Raw genomic sequence first — 16,536 nt, 5'->3', positions numbered from 1 at the left:
ATATTTGCAAACCACATATGTAATAAGGGGTTAATTCCAAAATATATATAAGAAACTCCTAAAACTAAACAATAAAACAGCCTGATTAAAAAATGGGAAAAGGACCTGAATAGATATTTTTCCAGAGAAGAGATAAAAATGACCAATAGGTATTTAAGAAGGTGCTCAACATCACTAATCATCAGGGAAATGCAAATAAACCAAAATGAGATATCACCTCACACTTGTTTGGACGGCTATGATCAAAAAAACGAAAGATAAATGGTAGTGAGGATGTACACTGATGGTGGGAATGTACAAGGGTATAGCCACTATGGAAAATGGTACAGAGGTACCTCAAAAAATTAATAACTACCACACAATCCAGCAATCCTACTTTTCCGTATAATATCCAGAGGAACTGAAATCAGGATCAGTAAGATATTTGTTCTCTCATGTTCATTGCAGCGTTATTCACAATAGCCAAGATGGGGAAGCAGCCTAAACATCCATCAGTGGTGAATGGATAAAGAAAGTGTGGTACATACATAAAATGGAATATTATTCACTCTTTAAAAAGAAGGATATCCATGGGACTTCCCTGGCGGTCCATTGGTTAAGACTCTGTGCTTCCACTGCAGGGGGCGTGGGTTCAATCCCTGGTCAGGGAACTAAGATGCCGCATGCCAGATCCCACATGCCATGTGGTGCAGCAAAAAAAAAAAAAAAAAAAAAAAGAAGGAAATCCTGTTATAAGTGACAACATAGGTGAACCTCTCAAACATTATGTTATGTGAAATAAGCCTGTCACAGAAGAACAAATACTGCAGGATTCCACTTATATGAGGTATTAAAGTAGCCAAACTCCTAACCAAAGAGTAGAATGGTGGTTGCCATGCGCTGGAAGAAGGGGGAAATGAAAAGTTGCTGTTCAGTAAGTATAGTTTCAGGTATGCAAGATAAAAATGTTCTAGATATCTGCTGTAAAACATTGTGCTTATAATTAACAACACTGTACTATAAACTTAGTATGATTTTCCATCTAAATTTCCAAGATAATCAACTATTACAATTGACAGAGTCATTAAAATAACAGAAGCCTCTCAACAGGGGCAGAGAGATTTCATTACACTTAAGAAAATCTCTGTCCAATCATTATCTGACTACTAAGTTAACTGTGCAGAGACTTCAGTGGCCACATACAATGAAGAATACAGCCTTTACAGTCTAGTCCAATAAACTTACTAAACAATCAAATAAATAAAAAAAACAAACTCCGGGGAAGAGGAGTAATCTGATTTCCATAGTTGCATGTTATATTTAAAGTGGCTAGTCTTCAATCAAAAAAATATATGAGACATGCAAAGAAACAAGAGAGTGGCCAGTACACAGAACAGAATAAAAGTAGTCAACAGGAACTCTCAATGAGGAAGCCCCGACACTAAACTTACTAGACAAAGATTTTAAACAAGCTTTTAAAAATATGTTCCAATAACTAAAGGAAACTATGTCTAAAGAATTAAAGGAAAGTACAGAAATTATATCTCACCATCAGATAATATCAATAACATGATAGAAACCTTTTAAAAGAATTTTAAAAATTCTGGAATTTAAAGAACAATAACTGAAATGGAAAGAGAGAATCAAAAGGGTTAAAAAGGCAGAGAATCAGTGAAACTGAGCAGAGGTATAAATTGAGATTATACAGTCTGAGGATGAGAAAGAAAAAAGAATGAAAAATGAACAGAGCCTCAGAGATTAGTGGAAACAAGAGTATCAATATATGTATAATGGGAAAAGGAGAGAAAAGGAGAGAAAGAATTTGTGAAGAAACAATGATCATTAACTTCCCCAATATTATGAAAAACATTAATCCTCACATAAAGAAGCTCAACAAAACGAAAGTAAAGCACACTCAATGAGATCCACACATACACATATCATAGTCAAACTGTCAAAAACAGTTTTCTAGAACTTGCAAGATTCTTAATTTCAGATGGAATTTTTGTGGTTAAAACTTTATATTCAGGTGAAATATTTTCAGCTGATATCCATTTTCTCAGCTATAAGAAAAGAAGCTTTTAATCCACTAAAACATGAAACTTTCATTGTAAAGCCTCTGAACTATTAAGATATACTAAGTACCACCTGAAGTTTCCATTCATTTTTATAACAACTTAAGCAAATGACTACAATTTTTTAAATGATCAAAAAATAAGACTGGACTATGAGGTTAAATGTAACCATGAGAGTGTTTTTACTGAAAGCATGTATAGCCTCTCTGTTATTTCATATACATGCTTCGAAAGTTGAAGGTACACTTCATTTTTCTAAGCATATTCACATTTTTTAAGTTCTCACATTTCAAAACATAAGATTGATTTAAAAAATGGAATAAACAAAAATAATGATTCAACATAATTGAAAAATGAAAAATGGATTAGGCAGGAAAAAACAGAAAGTACCCCAGAATATTTAAATCCAATATATCAATAGTTTTAATAATTATAGACAGATTCCGTGTTCTAGGAACAGACAAGAAAGTCACACTGGATTTATAAACAATCTAACTATAAACTATTTATAAGATACACCACACCAAAGCTCAATGATACAGAAAGGTGGAAAGTAAATAGATGAAAAATGATATGTATGCATATATTAATCAAAATAAATCTGCTATAGTTATGTCAATGTCAGACAAAACAGGATTTAAGTCAAAGAACCTTACCAAAGATTAAGATGGTCTCTTTAATAAAAATAAAAAGTTGAGTTCCCCAGAAATATGTACTTTTAAAAAATTGTATACACCTGATAACAGAGACAGTATAAAGAGGCCAGTAATACAAGAAGAAATAGAAAAATCCAAAATCATAGTAAAAGAATTCAACATGCATGTTTCAGTAAATGGTAGAATCAACAAAATTTCAAGGAAACTGAGAAATAAAAAATTTAAATAATATAATTTTTAAAAACTTGACAGTGATATTTGTAAGGTGTATCAGGCTACATATTCATGAACCACTTAATTCAATTAAAATCAATTAATTCAATTAAAATAATGTAATACTTTTTATAATGATATTTACTACTGAATTTTTTCTTTCTAGCAGCTCCAAGTATTAGGCAAAATATTTTCATCTGATACTTCATCCATACTCTGAGCTATAAGACTTTTAAATGCACTAGAGAACCAGATCAGTTGTGTAAGGACTGTATACAATATGTTAATTACCCAACAATATTTTGTCTCTTTCTTAATATAAGCAGATCATACTTTGTGGTAATAACTATTAGAAGAGACTATCTATTGAAAAATAAACACATGTGACTACATTTTTCACTTCTGCAAATAGAATCAGTCTTGTTACTGCTTAGATACTCAGAGATATCAATAATGTAAAATTAATAATAATTTAATATTGGTTAATATTAATATTAATTATTTAAAATATTATTTAGTTTTATTGGTATATTCACACTTTAGAATAAAGTTAAAATTTGAGGTATCAGATATGTCTAAGAAAAAAATGTAATAATATAAAAATATACAGCAGAAGAGAGAGTAAAAGATACTTATCAGACAGTAAGAACAGGAAGCACAAAGAAAATGTAACTTAAATCTCAAAATACCAAAATTTGATGAAGTGTGATTATGAGTGCTAATTAAAAGACAAAGATACCAGACTGAATTTGAAAAATACACAGCTATAAGCTTCATACTAGAGATACAGAAAAATCATAATGATACAAAAAGGTTAAAGCAACAGGACAGAAAAAAATGTGTCATGCAAATTCCAGCCAGAAGTTGGAGCCACCTTAATAGCAGGCATGGTAGATTTTCAAGGCGAAAAAAAAAAACCCAAAAACTATAAAAATGATAAAGTGGGTCCCTTTATTAGGCCAAAAGGGTCTGTCCTCTAGGAAAATTATTAATTTTAAATTTATATGAATGTTAATGATAAAGTATCATAAGATATAAGACAAAACTTGACACAACATAAGAAGAAACAGAGAAATCCATAATCATAGTAGGAAATTTAACCCATCCAACTCAGGAATTATAGAACACACAGATAAATCACCAATGAACAAAATGGTTGTAGATATATTCATGAACTATGGAGCAAAGATCTCCTGAATTTAATTGAAAATAATTTTCAAGATTTTAAATTAATTACTTACTATCAAAACTGTCACTTCCTGTAGCTCCATCATTAATTTGAGACTGGCCTTTTAAAATTAAAGCTATGTCCTCAGGCAATTGATCTTGAATAGACAGCATATCCTTTGGCTGAGTTATAAGAAATGCTAAGTAGAAAAATGGATCTATTATAAAACTTCTGGATATACCAAGTAATCAGCAAAGTTTCTGCTAATGTGTGCAACATTAAAGGAAGAGGACTGCAAAGCTACAGCAGTGAACTTATATTTAAACAGACCCTGGAAGTGAAGTGAGAAATTTGTGTGGGTAGTTTTCATAAGTGTGTGTGGAGGCACTCTTCTTACAGAGTAGTCACTGACCATGCAAATAGCAAACAAAAGGTATCAAAGGTTTCATTTTAGTTTTCTAGTTATCTTAGGGTATTCACACTTACATCAAGGTGTAAAATTTCTGAAAAATATATGTACAAACAGCTATATAGTGTTGTTCAATTATTCTGTTTCCACCTTGATCTTAGTTGCTTTATCCATTATTTAAAGAAAACCAAAGAAAAAAGATCTTTTGATGAGCTTAACTTCAAATAATTTAAAGATCTATAAAATTATCATTCTTACCACTGCGTCTATTTGTTCTAGAAGTTCTTAGTTTCAACATTTGTGTGTTAGTTTTTGGCACTGCTTCATTCTCAAGCAGAAGATTTTCATCTGATTCTTTATCAGGAGCTACATAAAGAGATACATTTTAGTCTATTAAATAAAAAAAACAGATCTATTGTGAAATCTCTAGATTTAAAACATATATACAGCAGCATTTTCTCTCATTTTTATAAAATTATAATTAAATTACCATGATGCTAGATCTGACATGAAAATTGTGAGAACAGTTTTAATGGGGTTGCGTTTTAAACTGTTTTATCATTTCCAGGACACAATGTTAAATTAAAAAAAGGATATCTAGTATGTTACCTTTTGAGTAAGAACAAATGGGAAATAAGGGGGAAAAAGTGGACAAAAATAGACACTTATCTTTACAAAATGAAACACAAGGAAGATAAATCAGAAAACAATATACTTAGTTACCGTCAAGGGGGTGACAGGAGGACTGGGGAGTACAGGAGGAATGATATTTCTCTAAGTACAGCTGGCCCTCTGTATCTGCGGGTTCCACATCTGCAGATTCAATCAAATGCAGATTGCAAATATTCAGAAAAAAATTCCAGAAAGTTCCAAAAAGGAAAACTTTAATTTGCCATGTGCCAGCAACTACTTACATAATACTTCCATTGTATTTACAACTATTTATATAGCATTCACATTGTAGTAGTTACTATAAGTAATCTAGAGATGATTTAAAGTATTCGGGAGGATGTGCATATGTTATACGCAAATAGAACACCATTTTATATTAGGGACTTGAGCATCTCTGGATTTTGGTATCTAGGAGGGTCCTGGAACCAATCCCTTGTGGATACCAAGGGACAACTGTATACCTTTTGCACACTTAGACTTCGGGTTGTACATATTGCCCCCCAAATAAACTTAAATCAACAAAATAATAAAAGGAAAGTAAGACTGCAAATAATTCTGAAACAAATTTAGCAGCATTATAGGATATATCAAATGATTAAATGTGTTGATGTTGTTCAGTCAAGTACACACGGTAGAAGAAACGACATACACACACAAAACAAAGGAAGGAAAAAAGACCTGAGGAGATGGACTGGAACTGAAGACATTCATGAGGACCCATGATTTCTAAATATATCTATGTGTATATGCATGTATGTTTACGTAGGTATATATGTGTATGAATATGCGTATATCTATATTTGTGTATGTACATTGAGGAGTCCAGCTCCAGGCCAAAATCTTGTTGTGGTATTTCATGACCCACCATACGCAATTACAGACAGACATTTCAACAATAATATTTGGAGGCTTCAATACCCCCAATTTAAATAATGGATAAAGCAACTAAGATCAAGAAGGAAACAGAATAATTGAACAACACTGTAAATTAACTAGAGCTCTGCAGAGGTCTATAGATTTCTAGAGAACATTCCATCCAACAAAAACTGAACACGTGTTCTTCTCACACGCATATGGAACATTCTCCAAGATATACAATATGCTAGGCCATAAATCAAACCTCAATAAATTTAATAGGTTTGACATCATATAAAGTATGTTCTTTAACCCCTGTGGAATGACATTAGAAATCAATAATAGAAGGAGATTAAGGAAATTCACAAATCAGTGAAAATTAAAGACACTCCTAAATGACCAATCAAAAAGAAATCACAAGGGAACTAGAAAATACTTCGAGATGAAAGAAAACAAAAACATGTCATACCAAAATTTATGGGATGCAGATAAAGTGATGCTTACAAAAAAATGTACAGCTTCAGATACCTCTTATTTTGAAAAGAAAAGAGACCACCATCAGCAAACAAAGTAAACCCAAAGCAAGCATAAGGAAGCAAATAATAAAGACTAGAGCAAAAATAAATAAAATAGAGAAGAGAATAACAATAAAAAAATCACATAGAGAATATCTAAGGAATATACACATACACACACACACTCAAAAAAACCAAAACCTATTTGAATAAATAAATTCAGCAAAGGTTAGAGATAAGATCAATATACAAATTTAGTTGTACTTCAACACACTAGTAAGAAATAGTCAGAAATAAAATTAAGAAAAACGATTAAATTTACAATAGTATCAGGCTTCCCTGGTGGTGCAGTGGTTGAGAATCCACCTGCCAATGCAGGGGACACGGGTTCGAGCCCTGGTCTGGGAAGATCCCACATGCCGCGGAGCAACTGGGCCCGTGAGCCACAACTACTGAGCCTGCGCGTCTGGAGCCTGTGCTCTGCAACAAGAGAGGCCGCGATAGTGAGAGGCCCGCGCATCGCGATGAAGAGTGGCCCCCGCTTGCCACAACTAGAGAAAGCCCACGCACAGAAACGAAGACCCAACACAGCCAAAAAATAATAATAATAAATTAATTAATTAATTAATTAAAAAAAAATTTACAATAGTATCAAAATCAATAAAACACTTAAGAATACATTTAACAATAAGTGTAAGACTTGTACACTGAAAACGACAAAACAACATTGAAAGTAATTAAATAAGATATAATAAATGGAAAGACAACCCCTGGTTATGGATTATTAGACTTAATATTGTTAAGATCACAATACACTCCAAATAATCTACAGACTCAATTTAATCCCTATCAAAATCCCAGATGGCTATTTTGCAGAAATTGATAAGGTGATACTAAAACTCAACTGGAAACTTAAGGGACCTAGAGTACCCCAATCTTGAATAAGAATAAAAAAGTTGGAAAACTCCCACTTTCCAATTTAAAAACTTAATATTGCATATATATTGATAGAATAGAACTGAGTTCAGAAATAAACTCTCACATTTATGATCAACTGATTTTCCAAAAGAAAAATCAGTGGGGAGAGAACAGTCTTCTCAGCGAATGGTGATGGGAACAAGTGAATATCCACATGTAAAAGAGTGACGTTGGACTCCAGTGTCACATTATATACAACTCAAAGTGTATTATAGACATAAAAGTGAGTTAAAATTATACTACTCCTAAAAGAAAATATGAGTAAATTTTTATGACCTTAGGTTAGGCAATAGTTTCTTGCATGTGGCACCAAAATTCTATGTGACTAATAAAAACACAGACAAATTGGACTTCATCAAAATAAAACTTTTGTGACTGAAAGGACAATGTGAGCTAGAGACTTCATCACTCACATGTCTGCCTCAGCTGGGACTGTTGATAAGAGGACCTATATGTGGCCTTCTTGTGACTTTAGCTTCTCAAGACTGAGCAAGCTCCAACAGAGCCATGAAGAAGACATACAGCGTCACTTAAACTTTATTCTATTCATGCAAAGGGATTTATCATACTAATACTAACTAAAACAAAGATGGTGTGGTTCTACTAACACCAGATAAAGTGGACATAGTTAAATTTGTGTTATTAGTTTCTAGATTTATTGTACTCTGGTCATAAGACAGTGTACATGACTTTAATCCTTTGACATTTCTTGATCCTTGCTTTATGATCCAGTATATGTTTAATATGTGTATATGTATGTTTGATAATCTTGTTGTTCAATTCTTCTTTTTCTTTACAGAGAAATCTGTTAAAATCTCCAGCTGTAATTATGGATCTTCTATTTCTCCTTTTGGTTCTATTACACTTTGCTTTATATATTTTGAAGCTGTATTCTTGGTTGCATATAAATTTAGGGGTACTCCAGTTGAATTTACCATTTTACAGTTAGAAAATGTTCCTCTTTTCTAGTAAATATGCATGTCTTCCACAGGGAAAAGTATAAATTATTACTGAGAGAAGTTTTAAAAAAAGTATAGAAATAGAGCTATGTACCATGTTTATGGGTTGGAATAATTAGTACTGAAAAGGTATCAATCCTCTCCAATGTGTGTGTGTGTGTTTGTGTGTATTTTAAAAATGCAATCTCGGACTTCCCTGGTGGCACAGTGGTTAAGAAGCCACCTGCCAATGCAGGGGACACAAGTTCGAGCCCTGGTCCGGGAAGGTCCCACACGCCCTGGAGCAACTAAGCCTGTGCACCACAACTACTGAGCTTGCGCTCTAGAGCCCGCAAGCCACAACTGCTGAGCCCATGTGCCACAACTACTGAAGCCCACACGCCTACAGCTCGTGCTCCACAACAAGAGAGCCACTGCAATGAGAAGCCCACACCCCACAACAAAGAGTAGCCCCCACTCGCCACAACTAGAGAAAGCCCGCACACGGCAACAAAGACCCAATGCAGCCAAAAATAAATAAATAACTAAACAAATTTATTTTTTAAAAATGCAATCTCAATAAAAATTCTAGCAGGTGTGTGTATGTGTGTGCATGAATGTACATTTTCTTGTACATTTCCAAACTTATTTTATGAGGCTAGTATCGCCCTGATAACAAAACTAGACAAAGACAACATAAGAAAAGAACACTACAGCCCAATATCCCTGATGAACATAGATGCAAAATTCTCAATAAAATACTAGCAAACTGAATTCAACAGGATATTCAAAGGATCATACACCATGACCAACTGGTATTTATCCCTGAGATGCAAGAATGGTCCAACATATGCAAATCAATTAATGTCATATACCACATTAACAGAATGAAAGATAAAAGTCACATGATCATCTCAAGTGCAGAACAAAACATTTGACAAAATTCAACAATCATTTATGATAAAAAAAAAACCTCTCAACAAAGTGGGTATAGAGAGAATGTACCTCAACATATGAGTCTAAATTTTGATCCATAGGCAAATTTTTATCTCCTACATTATCCGTTTTCTGTTCTGCAAAAGTACATGGTTTTTGCCCTCAGATAACCTAGGTACCTGGAAAACTTTGAAAAAGTATGTGACCCTTCCTCATGGAAGAGGAAGAGTTACACATGAAAGAGTTATATTTTCTCATTATAAAAACATATATGAGTTTCCAGTATGTTCCTTTTTAGCATGTGTACAGTGAACTACAAAGGCTAAGTGTACAAACTGTGATAATAAATCAATGATCTATGAAAATTGAATCTAGATAAAATATAGGAAGCAAATGCTTTTGGGCAGTGGAAACAGAGAGCACAAGACTGTGATCCCTTGGAGCAGAGAAACACATTATTCATCTTGGTGGTTTTCTCAGGGTGCATTCCTAGTAGTACAGATAAGTTCAGCTCAAATACAGGAAAAGGATCTCACTGAAAAGAGACAAGAGATCAAGGTTTGGGTCTAATGAGGTAAACAGAATTTGTGGAACAGGGTACCATATAGAAAGGTATAAGCATAGAGTGCTTGAAATTTGCATAAAGTCCTTTGAGTCTTTGGGAAGACACTAAATTGCCCACAAACAATACAAAACACAATAAAGTCTGGAAGAAATAAATTATTTTGGAGCTGTGAGCTGCGTGGAGTTTACAGATATTGCATAGTGATGGGAGACACTGGGGTTCCAATTATTCAGAGTGGAGAAACCTTGCTAATATCCAAAATGCTTAGCTTAGAGCTCAAAAAGGCCTCTTTTTAGGAGTAGGGCTACTCTAGCCCTAAAGAAAGGACTAGTCTAGGCATGGACTAACAAAGCCCAAAACCAAGCTTCAACAGGACAAAGCTGAGCCACAAGTAAGTTAAATGCCTTCAAAAACTAAAAACAGTATTCTTCAAAATAAGAAAACATTATTGAGAGTTAAAAAAAAAATAGAATCCATAGTAAGCAACATGTAATAATAATTTTAAAAATACTAGACATGCACATAGGAAAATATGACCCCAAACCAGGGGAAAAAATAGTTAATAGAAATAGATCCGGAGATTATGCAAATATTGGAATTAGCCAAAAAAGGACTTTGAACAAAGCTATTATAAATATGCTCATGGATTTAAAGGAAAAGATGGACATTGTCAGTGAACTGATGGTAATTCTCAACAGAGTAAAAGAAACTATTAAAAAAAAACACTGACTGGGAAGGTGATGTCAGCAAGATGGAGGGCTAAGAGGTCTCAACCCTCATCTCCCCAACAAAAACAACAAAATAAATAAATAAATAATTATAAACCAACAAAAACAGCTCTGGGAAAGCTCTGGACTCCAACAAAGAAGCAGCAGAAACCCCATGGAGCTCAAAAACCAAGGATGGCTGCACAGAAAAATGTAGGCAGCATTTTACCTGCATCACCACATCCCCCAATCCAGAGCAGCTCAGTGCCTAGAGGAATGCCCTGAGAGGGTTTTCATCCCATAGGGAAAATAAGAGCAGGAGAACCCCAGCAAGTCTCACCACCGTGGATATGAGAGGAGCCCCACAGCCTTCACCAACACAGAAGCCAGCTGACAGAGATGACTGGAGTTCATGCCACTACAACTCCTCCCTGGGGCTGGAGCTGTCACTGCAGTGAGACCTACCCCCAGTGACCCCAGCTGCTGATTTGCCCTGCTCTCTGAAATCAGGAAGCTACAGAACTTTACCATCTATGGGACTGGAGCTGCTGCTGCTGCTCTACATCCCATGTTCAGGTCCCAAGTCACTGCTTTGACCCACCATTAATAGGTATGAGCTGCCATCTGTGGGCAAAAACCATATACTTTTGCAGAACATACCATACACAACAAGCAACTCAAACTAAATTCATAAATCTCTTAGAAGAAAACACAGGGATAAATCTCTATTACCTCGGATTTTGCAATGGATCCTCATATATGACACCAAAAGCACAAGGAACAAAAAAAGATAAATTGGGCTTCATGAAGTTACAAATTCTTATCCAGCAAAGGATATTATCAAGAAAGTGAAAAGACAACCTACAGAATGAGAGAAGATATTTGCAAACCATGTATCTGATAAAGGTTTACTACCCAGAATATATAAAGAACCTCTACAATTCAGCAACAAAAGACAAACAACCCACTTAAAAAAAATGGGTGAAGGAGTTGTATAGACATTTTTTCCAAAGAAGATATACAGATTACCAATAAGCACAAAAAAAGATGCTTAACATCTTTAGAATTAAATAAATGTGAATCAAAATTACAAAGAGATACATTTCATACCTACTAGAATAACCGTAATTTAAACAAAAAGGAAAACAAGTGTTGGCAAGGATGTGTACCATTGTACGTTGCTACTGGGAACATAAAATGGGTCAGCCACTGTGGAAAACAGTTGTGCAGTTGCTCAAAAAGCTGACCACCTAGAGGGGTGGGATAGGGAGGGTGGGAGGGAGGGAGACGCAAGAGGGAAGAGATATGGGAACATATGTATATGTATAACTGATTCACTTTGTTATAAAGCAGAAACTAACACACCATTGTAAAGCAATTATACTCCAATAAAGATGTTAAAAAAAAAAAAAAGCTAAACCTAGAATTATCTTATGATCCAGCGAATACACTCCTACCCAAACAATTGAAAACAGAGATTTAAACAGATACCATACACCATGTTCATTGTAGCATTATTCACAATAGCCAAAAGTGGAAACAACCTAAATGTCCATCAGCAGATGAATGGATAAACAAAATGTGGTATGTACATACAACGAAATATATTATTAAGCCATATAAAGAAATGAAATTCTGACACATGCTACAATGTGGGTGAACCTTGAAAATATTATGCTAAGTGATACAGGCCAGGAACAGAAGGACAAATATTATATGATTCCACTTATATGAAACATAATAGGCAAGTCCATAGAGACAGAAAGTAAGTTAGAGGTTACCAGGGGCTGGAAGGAGGCAGGAATGGGAGTTGTCGTTTAACAAGTTTTTTGGAGGGGGTGATGAAAAGTTGTGGAAATAGACGTAGTGATGGTTGCACAACACTGTGAATGCAATTAATGCCATTGAATTGTATACTTTATTTAAAGATGATTAAAATGTCAAATGTTATGTATACTTTACCACAATGAAAAAAATTTTTGTCAACTGATTAAAATGAGTTCAACTGCTGGTTAAAAATTCGTAATAAACTTTGAACAAAAGAAAACATCCTGACCATAATAAAAAATATTTATCTCAGATAACCAATCATCACAGGTGAAAGTGTAGAGGCACTCTCTGTTCAAAGCACAAAAGAAGAGTGATACTCCTGCACTCTACATCACAACCATTTAATTTGATTTTGGAAGTTCCGGCCAATGCAATAAGACATGGGTTGGTTATAAAAGCTATACATGTTGGAAAAGAAAAATAAACTTACATTTAAAAAAATATATTATACATCAAACGCCCAAAAACCTTAGCTAAAATATTACTTATTTATAACACAAATCATCTTTTTTCCTGCTTATACCCTGATGAATTTTTGGTATAATATTATGTTAAGAATTCATAATGCCATATACTGTTATTTGGTTGAGACAAAGCTATCACTTCCCTTTACACAAATTTTAGTTAAGATAGACTGAGTAATATGTTAACTCACCAAATTAATTTTTATGTATTGGTCAATATATTTGTATATTATCTCATGACTGTCTAAGAAGTTATTTCTACATTTAGTAATGTTCTCACTTCATTTACTTATAATACGGGAACACACAATCATTAACATTTTTATCTTACAAAACAGAAAATCTTTTTACCTTGAAATTCTCTTGCTTCTTCGTAAGTTTGTTTTTTAATCTTACTTCGTAAATTCTCTTCTAAAATATCAGCCTTAATTACAAAGTTAAAATAAGTAATTAAAAATTATACATCTTAGAACTCTAATTACCTTCTTTTATATCTACAGTGTCATTACAGTAACATTTTACTTTTCATTATTTCCTGAATGTATCAAATTTTAAAATGAGAACAATTAATGGATCTGAGAGACATTTGGGAACACTTAATGGTGTGGAGGGACCCACCCAAGCAATATTGTGATTCTTCCTCATAAATAATTCCAAATACATCATGTTAATAATTTTTTATTATGATTCTAGTTTAGATTTATATTTTCACCTGATTCAATCTCTAGAGAAACTCAAATGGCTTTAAAAAATTATTTTTATAAGGCTACTTTAATAACTTATATGATAAAAAATATTATGAATATATGTTAAATATGTACAGCCATTTTATCATTTCCCTTTTTCCCCAAATTTTAAAATAAGAATTTTCTAATTAAATAGTATTTTAACAAAGGCAATTCTAATAATTTTCTAGGGCTTGTTTAAGGCATATAAAATTATTTCAAAACGACTATGCTTTCACAAATACCTTAATGTATAAATAATGTACATTTTTGTAGATGAACCTGAAATAAAAATTTCCCTGTCTCAGTTAGAAATTGAGTATCTTTTAATTTATCATTAAAACTATAATCTAAGCCACAAATTCTTTGTTGGTATAGATTAGAACTTTTACATTAAAATATTACTTTGATTCCCAAATATCACTTTAAAATTCTAAATATAAAACAGGTTGTATCAAAAGGCAAACTTTTTATTCCACTTAAATAAGAAAATATTGATGTTTTTAATTAACATTTATTCAAAATATTGAAGGAGTATAGCAATTAAAATAAATAGCTTTCAAGTTATTGTACTGTATCTTACCTTTGAGATGTCAGTACCCAGAGTCTTTATTTTAACAACAGGGGGTGAAATGAATGATGCTGTCACTGTTTCATTCCCTTGAAGCAATGTTCCAACAGACTGTGAATCTTGAATTTCTTTGCTCAATAATATTCTTGTAAGTGATTTATCATGGGTCTTTGACGAAAGTAGATAGGACAGATCTTCATCAGTTAAAACTTCATTTGAAGTGTTTAAAAAAGGTGATCCATCTTGAGACTTGAGGATCTGTGAAAGATCTGAAATAGCAGGGCTAGCTCTTTCCTTCTCTGAGCTTTAGAATTACGAAACATCTGCTATTAGATTATATGAACAACATTTATTTGTAACTAAAGAATCATTTTCATAATCCATAAGAATATTAAATAAGCAATTATAATTATTCACTAATAGCAATACAAATGTGAAATTGATGCTAGATAACAGGCTAAGGATAATATATCTCCTGGGTTTTAAAAGGCACACAGAGGCTCAGCTTGGGCAAGGTGGCAGAGTAGGAACACCCTGAGCTCACCTCCTCTAATGGGCACACTAAAATGACAACTATTTACAGAGCAACCATTGACGAGAAAAACTGGATGATTAGCAGGAAAGATCTTCTACTAAAGATATAAAGAGGGAACCACAACAAGACAGGTCAGAGGGGTGGAGTCACAGTACAGTCAAGATCCATAGCCCCAAGTGAGTAACCCACAATGGGAGGATAATTACAATGGCAGAGGTTATCCCTAAGAAATGGGAGGTCCAAGCCCCACACTGGGCTTCCCTGCCCAGGAGTCCTACACCAAGAAGACAAGCCCCCAGAATATTTGGCTTTGATGGTCAATGGGGCTTACTTTTGGTAAAGTCACAAGGCTATGGGAAATAGAGACTCCTCTTAAAGGGCACAAACACCATCTCACGTGGCCCAGGAGTCATGATAGAAGCAATAATTTGAAAGGAGTCTGGGTCAGACCCACCTGCTGATCTTGGAGAGCCTACCAGAAAGTCAGGAGGCAACTGGAGCTCACCATGGGGACACATCAACTGGTGTCAGCCATTTTGGGGAGCTCTTTCTACCACATGGACACTGGTAGAACAAATGTCACTTTGGAATACTCCCTCTAGCTTATTAGCACTGGGACCCAGCCTCAGCCACCAGTCTGTCAGAACCAGAACCAAGGTTCTCAGGCCAAGCAACTAGCCAGGCAGGGACATACCCACTAGCTACCTTAAGATGCCCTGAGCCCACAGCCACCCTGGGACATAGCTCTATCCACCAGCAGGCAGACACCAGCCCCAGGACCACTGCAGCCTGCAGCCTGCCATGGTAGGACCCAGCCCACCCACCAACAGGCAGGCACCAGCCCTGGGACCCCCTGGGCCCCAGCCCCACCCACTAGCAGACGAACACCAGGTATTAGCCACCTCAGGCCCATCAGCCAGGCTCCCAGACACCTGGCCCCACCTACCACCAGACTGAAACAAGCTTCAGGACACCCCAGATCTTACAGCTAGCTATGTCATGAACCAGCCCTGCCCATCAGCAGTCTGACACCACTTCTGGTACCCCTAGGTCCAAAAGCCAGAGACATCAGGACCTACCAGTGGCCTACCAGTGGGTCAGAACTAGGCCCAGGATGTGGATTCACACACAGGTGGGTGGGTACCAGCCCTGGGATCCCTTGAGCCCTGACCCACACCACCAGTGGGCAAATGCCAGCCCAGGATCATCACAACCCTGCAGCCTACCTTATCAGGATTCAGCTGCCCACCAGGAGACCAGCACCTGTGCTGCAAACCCCTGGGTCCTGGACCTACTCACCAGCAGGCCAACACCAGCACTGGGACACCATGGGCTCCGTAGCCAGTGGCTCTGGGATCTAGCCCAACCTACCAGTGGGTAAACACCAGCTTTGGGACTCGCAGGGACCTACAGCCAGAGACCCAGGACTTACCCAGGATTCAGCTCTGCCCACCAGTGAGCCAGCACTAGCCCTAGGACACCTTGGGCCCCAGCCCTGCCTACCAGCACACTGACACCAGCTCCAGGACCCCAAGAGCTGGTGCCATCCACCAACAGGCCAACACCAGTTATGAGATACTTTGGACCCCTCAGCCAGGCCTGTCAGGAACCAGCCCCACATGGCAGCAGGCTGACACTACATCTGGGAATACCAGCCCAGCAAACACCCACCCCAGAACACAGCTCTGCCCACCAGTGGGCCAGGACTAGCCCTAAGAGCCCTCAGGGTTCCACAGCCAGCTACC

General features: G+C 35.7%; 1 protein-coding gene across 19 annotated transcripts in view; it reads right to left on the bottom strand.

The window, feature by feature from the left end:
- The window catches only part of CCDC7 (coiled-coil domain containing 7), a 327,078-nt gene that overhangs the window by 181,361 nt on the left and 129,181 nt on the right, over positions 1 to 16,536 (bottom strand). For 18 of the 19 annotated variants that reach the window (XR_009500275.1, XR_009500273.1, XR_009500274.1 and 15 more), the window contains 5 exons: positions 14,269 to 14,424; positions 13,312 to 13,384; positions 5,224 to 5,313; positions 4,759 to 4,866; positions 4,165 to 4,290 (listed from right to left, as the gene is read on the bottom strand). Coding sequence is in view for 3 of the 19 variants with exons in the window: in XM_059911398.1 (XP_059767381.1) it covers positions 4,165 to 4,290; positions 4,759 to 4,866; positions 5,224 to 5,313; positions 13,312 to 13,384; positions 14,269 to 14,424 (553 nt within the window). In the remaining 16 variants the exon portion in view is untranslated. The remainder of the gene's footprint in view (positions 1 to 4,164; positions 4,291 to 4,758; positions 4,867 to 5,223; positions 5,314 to 13,311; positions 13,385 to 14,268; positions 14,425 to 16,536) is intronic. The other variant, XR_009500289.1, reaches the window with a different exon arrangement.

The sequence above is a fragment of the Balaenoptera ricei genome, chromosome 2 (assembly GCF_028023285.1).
Source record: "Balaenoptera ricei isolate mBalRic1 chromosome 2, mBalRic1.hap2, whole genome shotgun sequence".
Taxonomy (NCBI): domain Eukaryota; kingdom Metazoa; phylum Chordata; class Mammalia; order Artiodactyla; family Balaenopteridae; genus Balaenoptera; species Balaenoptera ricei.
The sequence above is the reverse complement of the archived record's forward strand: the minus strand, read 5'-3'. Positions and strand labels throughout refer to the sequence as shown.